General features: G+C 40.7%; 1 protein-coding gene across 1 annotated transcript in view; it reads right to left on the bottom strand.

Annotated features, from left to right (window-relative positions):
* si:ch73-105b23.6 (mucin-like protein) overlaps nt 1-11,566 on the bottom strand; it is a 31,736-nt gene extending 20,170 nt beyond the window's left edge. Inside the window, exons 1-5 of the mRNA XM_050071805.1 lie at nt 11,431-11,566; nt 7,397-7,452; nt 5,163-7,244; nt 4,446-4,568; nt 437-570 (exon numbers count right to left, since the gene is read on the bottom strand). Of these exons, the coding sequence (XP_049927762.1) occupies nt 437-570; nt 4,446-4,568; nt 5,163-7,244; nt 7,397-7,452; nt 11,431-11,435 (2,400 nt within the window). The 5' untranslated portion in view covers nt 11,436-11,566. The remainder of the gene's footprint in view (nt 1-436; nt 571-4,445; nt 4,569-5,162; nt 7,245-7,396; nt 7,453-11,430) is intronic.
* Nucleotides 11,567-15,675: the final 4,109 nt, after the last annotated feature.

Raw genomic sequence — 15,675 nt, 5'->3', positions numbered from 1 at the left:
ACCCTAAGCAAAGCAAAACATGTAAGTCCCATACAGATCACATTTACTTTGGGGAATATTATGCTGCCATTTATACAGTAGATTGTAGTAAGCCATTGCATTGCTATCAAATATCAAACTCATGACGGTTATGCAGCATCCTGTTATATTCCACTGAGCATTACTGTCACCTCTGCCAAGAAGGCGATGTTTTAATTACAGCTGTTGTAAAGTTATTGTTAAATTTGCTGGAAAGTAAGAGAGGTGATTCATCTTTGCTGTGGATCCAGGAATTTCTTAAAAGTTTATGAGATGTGACATTTGGATTCAGACGCAAATCATAACTCAATATTCTCCACAATTTCAAAATAACACTTTTAGAGGATTATACAACTTTGGCAGTATGCACTCTCTGACATCTTTCTAGGGTTGTAGATAAATGGTCTTGGAAACTCACATAAATCCTGGCGTATGACTTTTCCAGGAAGGGGAAACGCATTGGTAGTGTGATGAATGGGGAATTTCCATCTTCTGTGTCCATCTTTATGTCTGTATCACCCACCTCTGCTCCAAAGGGGTACAGGCTGCTTTCTATGGGGGAGCACAGAGACTTAATCAGTGGCAAAACGAAACATAGCTACATTATATTGTCATCAATGAAATCAGTTACCAGCATTTGACCTGAATGTTTAAGCTGTCACTTGTTATTCAAAATTTGGAGGGGAAAAAAAAGATATAGTAGTGGTAATAATCAGTTCAAATTCCAAATTAAAAGTGTATAAGGTCATTAGGCTGTGCCTTGTTTTTCAGTAGGGGTTGTTTGAAGAAAAAAAAAAGCACTGTCACTCTGCGTCCCCTGATGCTGTGTGAGCTGGGCTATTGCTCTAATCTTTGCTAACGTAAAACGGGGAAAACTAGCAAGCTGCACTGAACGCTGTGCTGGATGACACCAAACTACCTGAGATGTAATGTGAGGAAGCATTTGACACCATAAATAGAAAAATCATGGACGGAGGTAAGTTTGTTAGCAGACTTAATAAAATGCAGCTCTCTTATAGTAACGTTAGCTTATCACTCAGTGAGGTGAACAAAACATCAATTGTGAGTTGATTAGGTTATGTTAGTAGCCTTAGAATTAATTCAGTCCTATTCTGTGTTTACTATAATTTATCCAAGTGTATTTTTGAAAAAGTGTGAGCCCAGTTTAGCTTTACAGTACACAGGAGCTAGATCAATGGGGCTTGCTAATTATTGCAATTATGGAAATCATGTTTCTCTAGTTTTTATGTTTTGATGAAATTTACCATTTTTAAGTTACTTGCAAATTAATGTGACTCACAGGATGAAGACTGTGTATAAGCATGGTACCATGCCGTTGCTCTGACAGCACAAAATTCCTTAGTCTGAAAAATGTCCCATTGAATGGAAAGCCCATTTCACCCACAGCCCGTTATTCTGAAACCAAATGCCCATTGCTCCACAGCCCCTTTTCTCCAAAAACACACTCCCTGCAGTTAGTTTCAGTTTCCCAGCTGTATATGAGCCATCAATCACAGGTGTTTTTACAAACCCTTCATGATGTTTCTCAGTGGTGTTTGAACCATGACCCCAGGTGTTTTTCACCGACCCTTCCCTGCTCTTCTAGTCACTTTTATGCCACCAAACATGGGTGTTTTAGGCCATAACACAACCATTTCCTCTTTTTTTGTGCCTAAACCTATCCACATATTCACCACAGCCTTGTAGACAAATGTAACATATCCATGGTTTAGAAACATACAATGGCAACATTTTTCTGGTGACGGGGTTGTCTAACCACAGGGAGTGTGTATTTTTGGACAAACAGGCCAATAGGACATTTTTCAGGCTAAAGAGGTTTCAAAATTTTGGGCCAGTGGAGCAATGGGCTGTTCTCATAAGCCTGCCATTGACTATCTATTTCACATAGAATTCTCCTCATCTTCCGCTATCTATCGACATTATTGTGCAAGGGCACAGAGCTTGGTGCCCCCTAAATCATTGTGATTGGTGTAAAGAAATACAAATAACCCAGAACATTTGTTTCCTTAGTGTGGAATTATAACAGGTTCAACTAGACGTTTGTCCAGTGCTGGCACTGCACTAAAACAAAGTGTGGACATCAGTGTGGTATGTGAGACTACTTACAAATGGGATGATCCCCAAAATGCATAGTTTCTACACAGGTCATCAAACATTTTTGAGATACAGGGTTTTCATCTGACAACAATGTGACATTTGAAGAAAATATTGGCAAAAGTAATAAGTACTACACCTAATTATTCATAATAATTAAAAAAACAAGTAAAAATGACATAACCAACCCTTCTGAGTAATCATTCTGCACACTGTGCTGTTTTCGGGACAGGAACAGTTGTAAGACCCTGGCAGGTTGGTGCAGGATGTTTGCCCAGGACATGCCATGGGGTAAGCACACTCATTAAAGTCCACACATCCTCCTTTTCCATGACCATTGTCTTTGGTAGTATTCCAGCCTTGACTGCAAGAGCATTTAAAGCCTCCTGCATGGTTGGAGCAGGTTGCAGCAGAGTGACACTGCCCATTAGCCTGTTGGCACTCATCAAAGTCTACACATAGTGGTCCTATACTCACAAAGCCGGGTTTACACACACATACAAATGACCCTGGAGTGTTGTGGCAGTGAGCAAGAGGGTGGCACGGTTTGGACAGGGCGACACACTCATCCACATCTTTGCACCAGGAGCCATTTCCAGCAAAGCCAATTGGGCAGTGGCATGAAAAGGAGCCAAGGGTGTTCCAGCACCGTGCCGAGGGGTGGCAAGGTGAATTCTCACATTCATTGGTGTCGACACATGCCTGTTTCTCCTCATGATACCCCGGTGGACAAGAGCAGTTGTATGCTCCAGGCAGGTTGGTGCACACCTGGTCAAAACGGCAGGTGGAGTTGTCCTGGCATTCGTCGATATCTTCACAACCCATGCTGACGGGTTTGTACCCCGGAGAACATGGGCAGAGGAAGGACCCTGCTGTGTTGTTACATATTGAGTGCTCAGGGCAAGGGGAGACATATGGGTCATTACACTCATCTACATCCTGACACTCAGTACCATTCAGGATAAACCCCTCATTACAGGGGCAACGGTAAGACCCAGGGATGTTGATGCATGTTGAATGGTGCTGACACACTGAAGAGTTCAGAGAATCTGAGCATTCATCTACATCCTTGCACTCGGTCCCATTACTCCAGAATCCTTTGATGCATTCACAGTAATATGAGCCGATAGCATTCATACATGTGCCATTGGTGCAAAGCTCCCCCTGCTCCATGTCATTGCATTCATCTATGTCCACGCACAAGTCACCCACGCTGGAAAATCCCACATCACAAATACACAGGTAGCTTCCGTTGGTGTTGATGCATGTGCTATGCTCAGGGCAGGTAGAGTTGTCCAGGCACTCATCAATATCCTCACAGTAACTGTTGTTGCCTTGGTAACCTTCCCAGCATCCACAGAGAAAAGACCCAACTGTGTTTAGGCAGTTGGAGAATTTAGGGCACTGGATGATGCCAAGGGAGCACTCATCTACGTCCAAACACAGGGAGCCATTGCCTGTGAAGCCTGGGTCACAGGCACATTCGTAGCTTCCCTCTATGTTAGTACAAGTACTATTGTCAGGGCAGGTAAAGTTCCCTGTCCCACATTCGTCTATGTCCAGACATTGTGTCCCATTCTCCTGAAACCCCTCCCAGCAGTCACAGATGTAGGAGCCATTAGTATTGAAGCAGTAGGAGAAGGCAGGGCAGGTTTTATTTTGTGATTTGTCGCATTCGTCTACATCTCTGCATTCAATACCACTTCCTTCATAACCATCTTCACACTGGCAGTAGAAAGAACCCTGGTATTTGTGGCACTTGGCAAGTGGGTTGCAGATGTCACTAGCATTCAAGCAGGTGTCTTCACTCACGCATGTGCCCACGTCATACACCAGGTCCAAGATACATGAACATGTGTATGAACCAGGGCTGTTGCTGCAAGTCATGTTCCTGCTACAGGTTGTGGTCAGCTCACACTCATCCACATCCTCACAAACAAAGCCATCACCCTGGTATCCATCCAGACACTGGCAGATGTAGGACCCGTTTGTGTTGTGGCACAAAGCCTGGGCACTGCAGTTATGTGGCAGGGTGGAGTTCTGCTCGCATTCGTCCACGTCCTCACACTCAAAGCCACTGCCCTGCATTCCAGTTGGGCAGGCACAGTAGAAAGATCCAGGTGTGTTTGTGCAGCTGGCAACTGGATGGCATCCTCCATTTTGGGCTTGGCACTCATCAAAGTCTATAATTTATCCAAAACGGGACAGTGTCAGGGAAACAGCCCCAAATGGTGTTTAAGGGGAGTTCACTTATGGGGGCAAAAGAACCAAGTGGTGCAATAGAAGGTAAATAATGAGGAATTGATACATACCAGAGCAGTTTTTCCCGTCACCTGTGAAGCCACTGAGACAGAAGCAGGAATGGCTGCCCTTGTTGTTGATACACTGGGCAAACTCACTGCACTCGTGCTGCCCTGTCTCACACTCGTTGACATCTACAGAGGTGATGGACAATTGGGAGCGTAGGGGGTGGGGGGGGGGAGAGGGAGATAATAAAGCTTAACAGCATTGCTTCAGAGGAGAATGCATTATTAGAGTAGCTCTGGAGAGAAGGGAAAATATGTCAGAATTTTAGAAAAAGAGGTAAACTCTTTACTCTTGTACTGTCACGTCAAATTAAGATGTGTGGAAACTCATCTGTCATATGTCTCTCCCTATCCTTAAATGAATATTATCCTACAGCATTGGGTAAAACTCAGGGCAACAGTGGACAGCAGCTCTACTCTGCTCTCTGCTATGTTCACATGTTAGAGAATATAATTGATATTTCCATTATTAATGATGTATTATTTGCACATATTAGTGATTCCTTAGTACTCATACTGACATCTTTTTTAACCAGCCTATAACGTAATATATACCTCCAAAGAGCACAATAGAATTCCCTGAAATTCAGTTATTGGTTTTTGTTTAGGTGTGCCACCCCAAAATTTCAGTTGCCCCATTTGGCCACCCCTATGAAATATTTCTGGGGGCACAATTGCAAGTTATAGATTTCTCTGAACAAAACAAAGAAAGACCTGTCTTACCAACACACTGTGTTCCATTGAGAGTGTAGCCTTTTTTGCAGACACAGGAAAACGATCCTGGGACATTCATACACTCCGTATTATTTTGAGGACAAATGTTTTCCCTCTGGCACTCATCTATGTCAGAGCAAGTCAGCCCGTCACCCATGTAACCCAGGTCACACACACACTGGTATCCAGCAGGTGATTGGTGGCACAGGCCATGAGGGTGGCAGGCAGGGTCACACAATGGACTTGGTGGCACACAGGTGTCATTAAAGGCCACTGTACCATTCAAACATGAACAGACATAAGCTCCAGGGGAGTTGATACACTCTGAGAAGGCTGGGCAAGTGGTATTAGAGAGGCGGCACTCATCCACATCCTGACAGGAGAAACCATCACCTTTGAAACCCTGCTGACAGGAGCAAAAGAAGTTCCCTATGAAGTTGGTGCACAGTGCTCGTGGGTGGCATGTACCCTCCACAGAACACTCATCTATGTCCTCACACTGAGTGCCATTTGCTGAAAAACCTCGTTTGCAGGTGCAAGTGTGGGACCCTATGGTGTTGAGGCATGTGGCATTGACATGACACGGGTTGTCTTTACACTCGTCCATATCGACGCAGTCCATGTTGCTGGCAGGGCGGTAATAACCAACCCGGCAGGGGCACTCATATGACCCGTCAATGTTCTTGCATTCTTCATTCACTCCACATGGATTGTTTGGTTCCTTACACTCATCTATATCCTGACAAAGAGTCTGATTAATCAAGATGAAGCCTGGCTGGCACAGGCAAGAAAAGGAACCCTGGTCGTTGACACATGTAGCTTTGTTCCTGCAACCTCCATTATCCACCAGACACTCATTCACATCATTGCACCGGATCACCCCATCTCCGGAATAACCCACCTGACAGGTGCAGTTGTAAGAGCCAGGAAGGTTAATGCAAAGAGCATCTGTGTGACACTGCTTAGCCAACGAGCACTCATCCACATCCACACAAGTAAAGCCGTCCCCCCTGTACCCTGATGCACACTGACAAGAGAAGGAGCCAGGTGTATTTGTGCAGATTGCATAGGGGCTGCAACGCCCTTCTGTGCACTCATCCTGGTCATGACACGTGGAGTTGCTGAAGATGAAGCCGATGCCACAGTCGCAGTAATATGACCCCCCGGTGTTGACGCAGGTAGTGGTAGAAGGGCAGATATTGGGGGTTGCACACTCATTAACATCTTCACACACTCGACCATCTCCTATAAAACCTCCCAAACAGGAGCACTCATAACCTCCGAGTCTGTTGATACAAGTAGCGCTGAGGTCACACTGATTGTTCACATTGCATTCATTTATATCTGCACAGGTTAGTCCATTGCCGTCAAAACCAGTATTGCAGGTACACTTGTATGACCCCATGGTGTTAACGCAATCTGCAAATAGACTGCAGATGTTGCTTGCACATTCGTCTATGTCCACACAGCTCTGCCCGTTACTTTCAAAGCCAGTGCTGCATGTGCAGCGGTAGGTGCCAGGCAAATTTTTACAGCCTTTGTAGCCAAGTGAAGAAGAACATACATGAGGAGTCTCTGAACATTCGTCTATGTCAAGACACAGGTAGTTTCCATTTCCCTTATAGCCAGCGTTACAGGTACATGCATAGGAGCCAGGGTTGTTGGTGCAGGTGGCGTTCCAGTGACAGATCCTTTGGTTAGCACATTCGTTAAGATCTTCACACTCGAAGCCGCTGCCCCTGAAGCCGACTTTACACTGGCACTGTCGCCCACCCTCATAGTTAGTACAGAGGGCGCTGGCATGGCAGCCCCCATTTTCTTTTTGGCACTCGTCGATGTCCTGACAGTTGGTGCCATCTCCAACATATCCTTCGAGGCACACACAGCTGTAGCTGCCCAGGGTGTTATTGCAGAGGGCCTGCGAGTGACAGCTGTGTAGGCCACTGAGACATTCATCGATGTCATTGCACAGCAGGCCATCGCCCTGGAAACCCATGCCGCACACACAGGTGAAGTTGCTTCTGACCTTCAGACACTGAGCGTGAGGGTGGCACTTGCTGCCTGCTTTCTCACACTCCTTCAGGTCTGCAACTGAAAAGAACAAGAGTGAGAGAGAGGAGGTTGACAAACACTGAATCTGACTAAGTGTCACCTCGATTTTAAGAAATATGTTTAGGGAATGTATGTCACTGTCTGTGTGTTTAGTTAAGGCAGCAAAGATGGTTTCATTAAAGGTAAGATACCTGCACTGCAGTATTCCAGCACTGCAAAAAGACTTATCAGCCACAGGAGTGGAAACCTGTGTGGGCAAAGGAAAGAAAATCAGAAACATAGTAGGCATTCTACGTATTTCGTATTTTTTATCTTTTAAATACAAGATATAGGTGAAGATGAGAAAAGATCGATTTAATCCTTGCGAAAGTAAGCAGACATGAGATTTGCTCAGTTTGCAGTTGCTGTAACACTTTTTTTGTAAAAATCAAATAACACAGCATGTAATTCTAAACAACATGCAGCGGCATCAGTTTTGAGGATTATGTATCTGTGCGAGTGAAACGTTACCCAGCTCTGTTCTTGAAATAGGAAGTAGAGTATTGATTTGACCTAATTGCAAAGTATATGTTACCTGTCTTACTGCACTATGTGTTTCCGCAGCCTACTTTCATCCACCTGAACAATGGTCAGGTATCTATTGTTAGAGCTGGTGTAACACAGTTAAACCTACTGTCTTATCCTGACTCACCCCCACCCATAGGGGTCATTTACTGTCATTCTGTTTTAACTTCTCCAACATCGCAAATTATTCAGATCAAGTGTGCTGATATAGATAATATTTTACTCAATTCACCACCATATATATATGATTTTCAAATATAGGGTTATTTAATTTTGGTAATTTATGAATTAGTGGTAATTTATCAGCCATATCATTTACTGCCAGTATGAAAGAGGCTGTAAAACCTGAAAATGATATCTATTTGCATATCTTTTAAATAAATAAAACATTTTTTTTTTTTTTTTTGAAAGATTCAATTTATCCCATTGTTTCTACTTGATGAAAAAAATAAATGCTTCAAAGGTACAATATGTGCAGCTGTTCTGTGCCACTAACAATAACTGCAGGAAACACTGGTACAACATGTTTGAATGCCCCAGAAAATGTAAATGTAAATAGTAAAGTCTAATTTTACCCCTCAGCACAAATGACGTTTTAAAGTAGGTTTTAAGTGTTAGATGTGACCAGTTTAGCCAATAAAATTAGACTTTTAGATTATTGGAATACTTTTAGGAGCATTCGTTTTCACTAGAGTTTTGTGAAGTGACCACAGCTTTGTTAGTGAGCACCATGTGGGACTCTTTGGATCCAAGGTCTAATCATTGGATTTAAGAATACATGAACTATAGCATAAGTCAAATGTGGGACCAAGTCATTGTTTTGCAAGTTGTAAGTAAGTCTCAAGTCTCTACACTTAAGTCCCACGTCAAGTCCCAAGTAAAGACAAGCAAGTCCTGAGTCAAGTCCCAAGTCCTAAACTTGAGTGTCGAGTCCTAAACAAGTCATAATGCGATGTTCACCAAATGTAATGCCAATTTACCAGAGTAATGCAGAACTATTTTATATTTAATTTGCTTTTAAAATGTATATTAGTTTGTTAAAACAAGTGTGACTGAACTTAATCATTAAAAAAAAGTAGTGCTGACATTGTGTTTTCATATAGCATAATGCATATAGCACTATTAAGTACCAAAAAAGAATGAATTTTGTATGTTTCTGTCTTATGTATCTTTATTTTCCTGCAACTTGATCACATGCTCTTGGACTGGTTTAAACAAAGCGGATCTGGGAAATTAAGTGTCAGCTTGTTGGGAATAGTAGTAGATTTAATAAAAGAAAGGGTAATGAATTGATTCATGGCACACTTGTTAAATAACACATTTTTAATCTCGTGTCATGTCGTCAAGCTGTCCAAGTCATGTGACTCTAGTCCACCACTGGCACCAACTGGAGAATTTTTTTAACCCCTTCTTCAGAAGTCTAAAAGCTTTCCAGAAACCTCCTTCCTCTGCAGTTTTGTTGGGGAAGTCTGAAATTAAGTTGAATCCAGGTGTTTTGAAGACACACCAAACAGCTCTGGTTCAAAATTTGTTCCCACAATGCTCTATGCAGGCCTATCAGTCATCCCAATATTTTTTACAGGCAATGGCTCGAGGAAGTAGTTAAGCTGAATTATGAGAATAATGACAACAGTCCTGGTTTGTTCTCATTAGGTTACCATCTAAATGTCAATATTCCCTCCAGGCCATGCAGGGCTATTGTCTGTGTCTCAGGAGAAGGCTCTGGATGGACAGTGACAGTACTGAGGCAGACTCCCATTACATAAATGCAGAACTGTTGACTGTAAATCACATCAAGCCTCCCTGAGGGACTGCAACTAGGACAGATATGGGTACGTCAGCTGCCATGATGTCCATCACCATCAGCAACACTTACTGTATATCCTTTAGAAAACATATGAAACTTGAGGAAATCTTTACTCTTTGAGACATTAAACATGTTAATCAGTGTGCCTTAGAGATACTGGAAGGTTTATTTTGTGACCTTTGGACAGAGCCAGGCTAGCTGCCTACCACAGTTTCCAGTCTTTATGCTAAGCTAAGCTATGCTAACCTTGCTGTAGAATTATCTATAACATCTGAAAATGAAACTTTAGAAGGAAGTGAATCAGTGTATTTCTCAAAATGTTAAACTATTGAAAGAGATAGTTCAGATGTTTTGAAGTGAGGTTGTATGACGTACTTATCTATAGTCAGTGTATTATGTACAGTAGATGTCAGTTGGAGTCCAACCTGAAAGCTAAGTGTTGTACTGGATTGGACGGGTGAGGAACAAAATGTATTTTAGCCACCTAAAAAAGAGGTCCCACCCAAAAAAAAATAAATAAAAAATGTACTTTTTCTTCACTACATTTATGTGACAGGCTTACTTACTATTTACAAATTACATTTTTGCACATAAAACAAATTAAGAATGAATATATAAGCTAATACGATTAGTCCATTAATCGATTGACAGAAAGTGAAATGGCAAACTTTTACACTTAAGGTCATCATTTCAGGCAAAAATACAAAAAATATTTAGTGGTTCCCTACAGTTATATAATTATAATAAAACTGATCATTAGTTACAGTCTGATTCAAGATAAAAAAAATTGCTCCACCTCAACCAATTACACAATAAACTCCTGTTTTTAGATAGATAGATAGATAGTGTTCTCTGATAGTTATTCTGTGTTCATTGCCTGTGTGGCATAGGGAATAAAGGACCTCTTATATGTTCCGACTGGTTCTTGGGTCCCTTGGGTCTGGAGAGCTTGTCAAGATTGCATGTATCACCTAGTGTTAGATATATAATAGTATAACACTCACAGGAGACATTTTATTACTGTTAATACTTTAAGCACATTTTCCTGATTACATACATATGTTTACTGAAGCATTGTTTTTCAATGCAGGACTTACTTGTAATTTTACAGTGTGGTAAAGGTACTTTTACTTAAGTGAAGGATCTGAATACTTCCTCTGATGCTGTAGGGATTAATAACGTACGCTATATATGATCTATGTTGGGTTTTTTTTTGTCTTAAATTATACATCACACATAAATATCCTGCTGCCATTTTTGCTATTCTTTCATTGCTCAGGTGAATTCAGTTGGACTAAACCAAAAATGACAAGATGGGTGATGATAACAAATGATAAATGGGTAAATGATAATAAATGTAATAGGGGCAATCATAAAACAATTCATTACTGATACTAAATGAACACTAAGTAACTATAGGGGGAAAAAAAGTAGATTCACAAATGAACAAATTAATCCATCAGTAAATAAAACAAATGAAAGGAATTTGTACATAACCACACATGACAATTAAATAACTTTAAGCCAGCAATATTTTTTAAATAACTACAACTTGATAAACATTGAATGACAAAATTATATCACTAAGACATACAGCAGATCCATACAGCCATGAATGAGCCATATGCATCTAAATGCTCAGTTTCAATCCTAGAAAAATTCACAATGAAACAAAGATCAATAAAAATATTAAGAACATAACATTCAGGTCAGGGTCACATAAAATGTCTTAATGATAATTTGACAACTCTAAAGAGACATAAATGTCTTTAACCACCACTAAAAGACAACCCAACAACATAAACAAGAAAGACATAAAAAGTACCGCATACATTAGCAGAGATTTGCACTCACCGCATATTTCCACGTCTCCTGGTGGTCTCTCAGTCGTTGGTGGGGGAGAAAGTGCCAGCTCCCCTCCTCTGGATCGCTCCCCTTTTCGTAGTCTTTCTCTGCAGAATCGAACCTGTGTTGTCAAGCAGCCTCTTTCGCTTCCTTCTCCTCCACCTCTGTCTTGATTCCTCCACCCCTGGGACTCGGGACAATGGCCCACCTCACCATACCACGCACTGCCCTGACATCTTAAACCTCTGGGAAGGGGAACACCCATATTCCCCTGCTTGTGTGTCAGCTCTCGCACAATAAGTGGACCAGTCCCCTGAGGCCTTCGTTTGTCCTCCTCACTGTAAGACGACAGGACACCAAGATGACTTTCAGTCACCTGTTCAGCAGGGATTAGTGAAACTGTACTGTTTGATTCTTCTGTATTTGTTGGAGATATTAGTTTGTATCGAAGATATGCATGTGGATCATATTACAATCACTTTTGATAACAGTATAATAACTTAAAAAAACTCAAAAACTTGTGTTAAGTTTACTCAAACCATTTAGATGTTAAAAACGTTCCTCACAAGCCACCAAACTGTTACACGCTGCATATCTTTGCTTCTGTTGTGACCTTTATTTGGTAAAACATACTGTAACTGGGTAGTGTTACAGTTAATCCTATGAATATGAGCTGAATTGACTTGTACATGCTTTACAATGATTGGTATTCACTGTATCTGGTCAAATGGGCCTGTATAAATGTTTACCTGTGATATTTAAATCATAATACTGTTTGATCTGGGTTGTATAATACTTATACCTCTGTGACTGTAACAAAAACAGTTTTGATTCTGCTCAGGGAGGTGCTGACCATAAACCCTGTGTGTGTTACACTCTCACAGTGAAGCTTCTTTCTGGCAGATGAAAAGAAGCAGTTGGCGAAACAAAGTGTCACAGAGTTTCTGCCTACTCCTACTCCTACTGCCTAACAGTGAAGTTAGCAGTGACAGAACAGCAGTGCAGAATGGAGTCTACATTTTACAGCCATATTAGTGGCTCTGTGAGCCTGTACAGCAGGGCTCTGCTCAAAATGACGATGGTAACCTGCTCCTGTTCAGCAAGCATAAAGTTTAATGTGTTCACCATTTTAAATTAGCATGTTAGCATGCTAACATTTGCTAATAGGCACTTGACACAAAATGTAGCATGAGGCTGCTGGGATTTTTATTAGTTTTGCAGGTATTTAGTCATAGGTTATCATAAAGGTGGGAAAAAAATCAATTCACTAAACTATTATGTCATTTTTTCTTTTTGTTTGTTTGTTTTTACAATTTTTGAAATGCCTAAATCGATATAATTTTAATTCAGTTTCTTCATTTTATTCTGTGCAGCGGTGGAAAGAAGCTACCACATTTATTATAATAATCTCTGAGAAACGTGACGTCAAACCCGTTTCAGGAAAAACAAATCTAATGAGAGAGTGCAGAAAAGGGAAGACTGTCCAGAGGATATGGACCTCCAGTTACCAGCTGTAGCAACTCGAAATCAGTCAGTGCAAACCCCTGCATCGGGGGTCTGATACCAGACCGCCGTGACTCTCTGCTGGATCAGCAAACTTTCTGTTGCTGCTGTTACATAGGTTAGACCAAGCCTGTTGTGACTGCTGGCGCTGTGGGGAAACAGAGATTGCAATAAATTGTAACATCAGATCACAATATTAAAAAAATGCAATACATATCGAATCAGCACTCAAGTATTATAATAATGTCAAATCAGGAGATCCGCAGCCCTACTAATTAGCCTATAAATTTGACCTGATGATGGCACTAGACCAATAGGTAGGGGAACACCACAGTTAATACAGTTCATGCTGAGGAGGCATGAATGTTGGAACCAAATTTCATGTCAACTCGTAGCTGTCGAGACATGAAAGTTGAATGGACCAACCTGCATGCATCATTGTTTGCCATATTGACAATCTGGAAAATGACAGTATCTCTTTTCTGACATAGTTCCCAAAATTCCATAGGTTTACATATTCCCACAAAATCTGAAAAAAACGATCAAATCTGCTTCCCACCTACACTAATATTTCTTTTGGTTGTTTTTAAGTGTGTGCGGTGCAGGGAGATGGGCTTATGCTTTGTCTGAATTAGCTACTTTGCTACAGACCTCTCTCACATCATACATTTGAACTCAAAGCAGAAGAGTGGTGCTTGTAGATAATTACTCAAGCAATGTGTTTGACAATGGCTCACTAAAATATTCAAGCAACCAACAGACATTTTTCAAGTATACTGCACTAAAAGATGTCACATTTTTAATTATTTTTTCCAAAATGTTTACAAATGATTCACACAATACAATGCAGATATGAAATAGAGTTGATCAGCTGGGAAAATTTAAATGCCACTAATGATATGTTGGAAGCAAGGTGAGACTATAAAAAAAAGTTGCTTTCTCTTCTCTTCTTTTTAGTGCGAAATAATCAAGTATGTTCGTGTTGTTTATTCTAACAGCCAACACACTACAAGTTGTGTATTCTAAAGTGTGTATTCATAGTATAAGCATACGGTGTGTATTTGGGGCACAGTAAAGACTTTTGAACCACAGGTGTCACTGTTCACATTAGCAAAGGCTACATTCCGGGAGAGACATGTACACTACCAGGGCTCTGGCTCACCTGAACGCAACACAGCAATCAGTAACATTATTAGTTATACCTGTGTGTGACAAGTAGTCTTTGCCACAAAAAAAACTGTACACTATGAGCTGTTCTCTTGCTGTATAATTTGCTGCATGCAATAAAACAAAGCACCTTGTTTTACCTGAATAAAGTCTGTCAAATGCATGTTTGAACATACTCCCATAAGCATCATATTTCCTTTCAGCACAACAACCCTCCCCCTCTGACACCACAACATTTCTAAAGAAATGCTCGTAAACACATTGCTACATCATAGGTTGGCAGTACCTAAGCCACGCATTGTTCTTACATGGCATCGGCCACGCTGCAAGCAAAAAAGTAACTTGATGCACGTTTTCTGCTTTTTTTGTTGCTGGTTTTTTTGGCATATTTTTGCATGGCAAGGATTCATGACATTGTGAGAAGAAATGTGACACTACATGACTCAAATAAATAAATGTATTGGTGTACGGGAACTTTTATGCATATAAATCAATACCAGATGTATTCCACTCTTAATAAAGAGACGCAGTGTGTTAAATAAGGTTCTCCTTGGCTGAAAGCCTGCAAATACAAAATACAATTTTTTTTAATTTAAATTCTAGTCTGTGTACAACACTGAAGATATGCTTTGTGGTAAACTCCAGTGTTTTAAAAGAAATAATTTGGTGAATACACTCATTTACTTTCTTGCTGGGAGTTAAATAAGAAGATTGATATCATTTTCATGTCTATCTGGTCGGTATCACATTATATGCAACAGACAGCTTAATACACTTAGCCTGCTCTATCTGAATATAATGAAATCCACCTACTAGGATTTCTAAAGCTCACTGATTGACATGATATATATTGTTTTGTTCTTTTTATCTGTACAAAAAAAAGAGATTAAAAATGAAAAATTTGGTTTTACAGGGGGATATGCACATGGCCTCTTCCTGAAGTCTCTGTTGGTTGCCAGGCAAAATATTAATAGTTATTTAAAACAGGTCCTAATAGACTATGTAATTCCCTAGCAAACACAAAGCTGCAAAAGGGCAGCAGAAATGAAAAGTCCTAACTGCCTGTTTCAAAACTGCAATTAAAGACTTTTGTCTTACAAATACAACGTCCACTAGCTTACTTTTACAGAAAAGATTAAAACAGATGTCTCAATGTCAACTGCAAGTGATTATAATTTGTCTAAAATGGCTTTTGGGTGTCTCACTCGTGATGGGTGAAAATGGACGAACAAATCTTTTTGAATGGCTCTTTTCAGTGTCTGATATGTACCGAGTCAGCCTGTCGAACATCTCAATGCTCAGGAATCTCTAACTTCCCATCCTCACACTTGCTATTATCATAGGGTACTGCTCATGCTGCCTGCTATGGTGAGTCAACATGAAGTAACTGAATTGGGCTCAAGTTGAAACCTTGGCAAATGGTGCATTCAAGTGCAAATGGTCCTTCCTCCAGCTTTAGTGTGTTCATGATCTTTAAGTTGTAGTGAGGCAACAATATGGACACTACAAAGAAGATGTGTTATGTTTTGTTTTGTTGCTCAGGGTATTTAAAAAAAATTATAACAGAGAAAAAAGGAAATGGAT

This window comes from Epinephelus moara, chromosome 19, assembly GCF_006386435.1.
Source record: "Epinephelus moara isolate mb chromosome 19, YSFRI_EMoa_1.0, whole genome shotgun sequence".
Classification (NCBI taxonomy): Eukaryota; Metazoa; Chordata; class Actinopteri; order Perciformes; family Serranidae; genus Epinephelus; species Epinephelus moara.
This window is presented reverse-complemented; position numbering and strand designations above follow the sequence as displayed.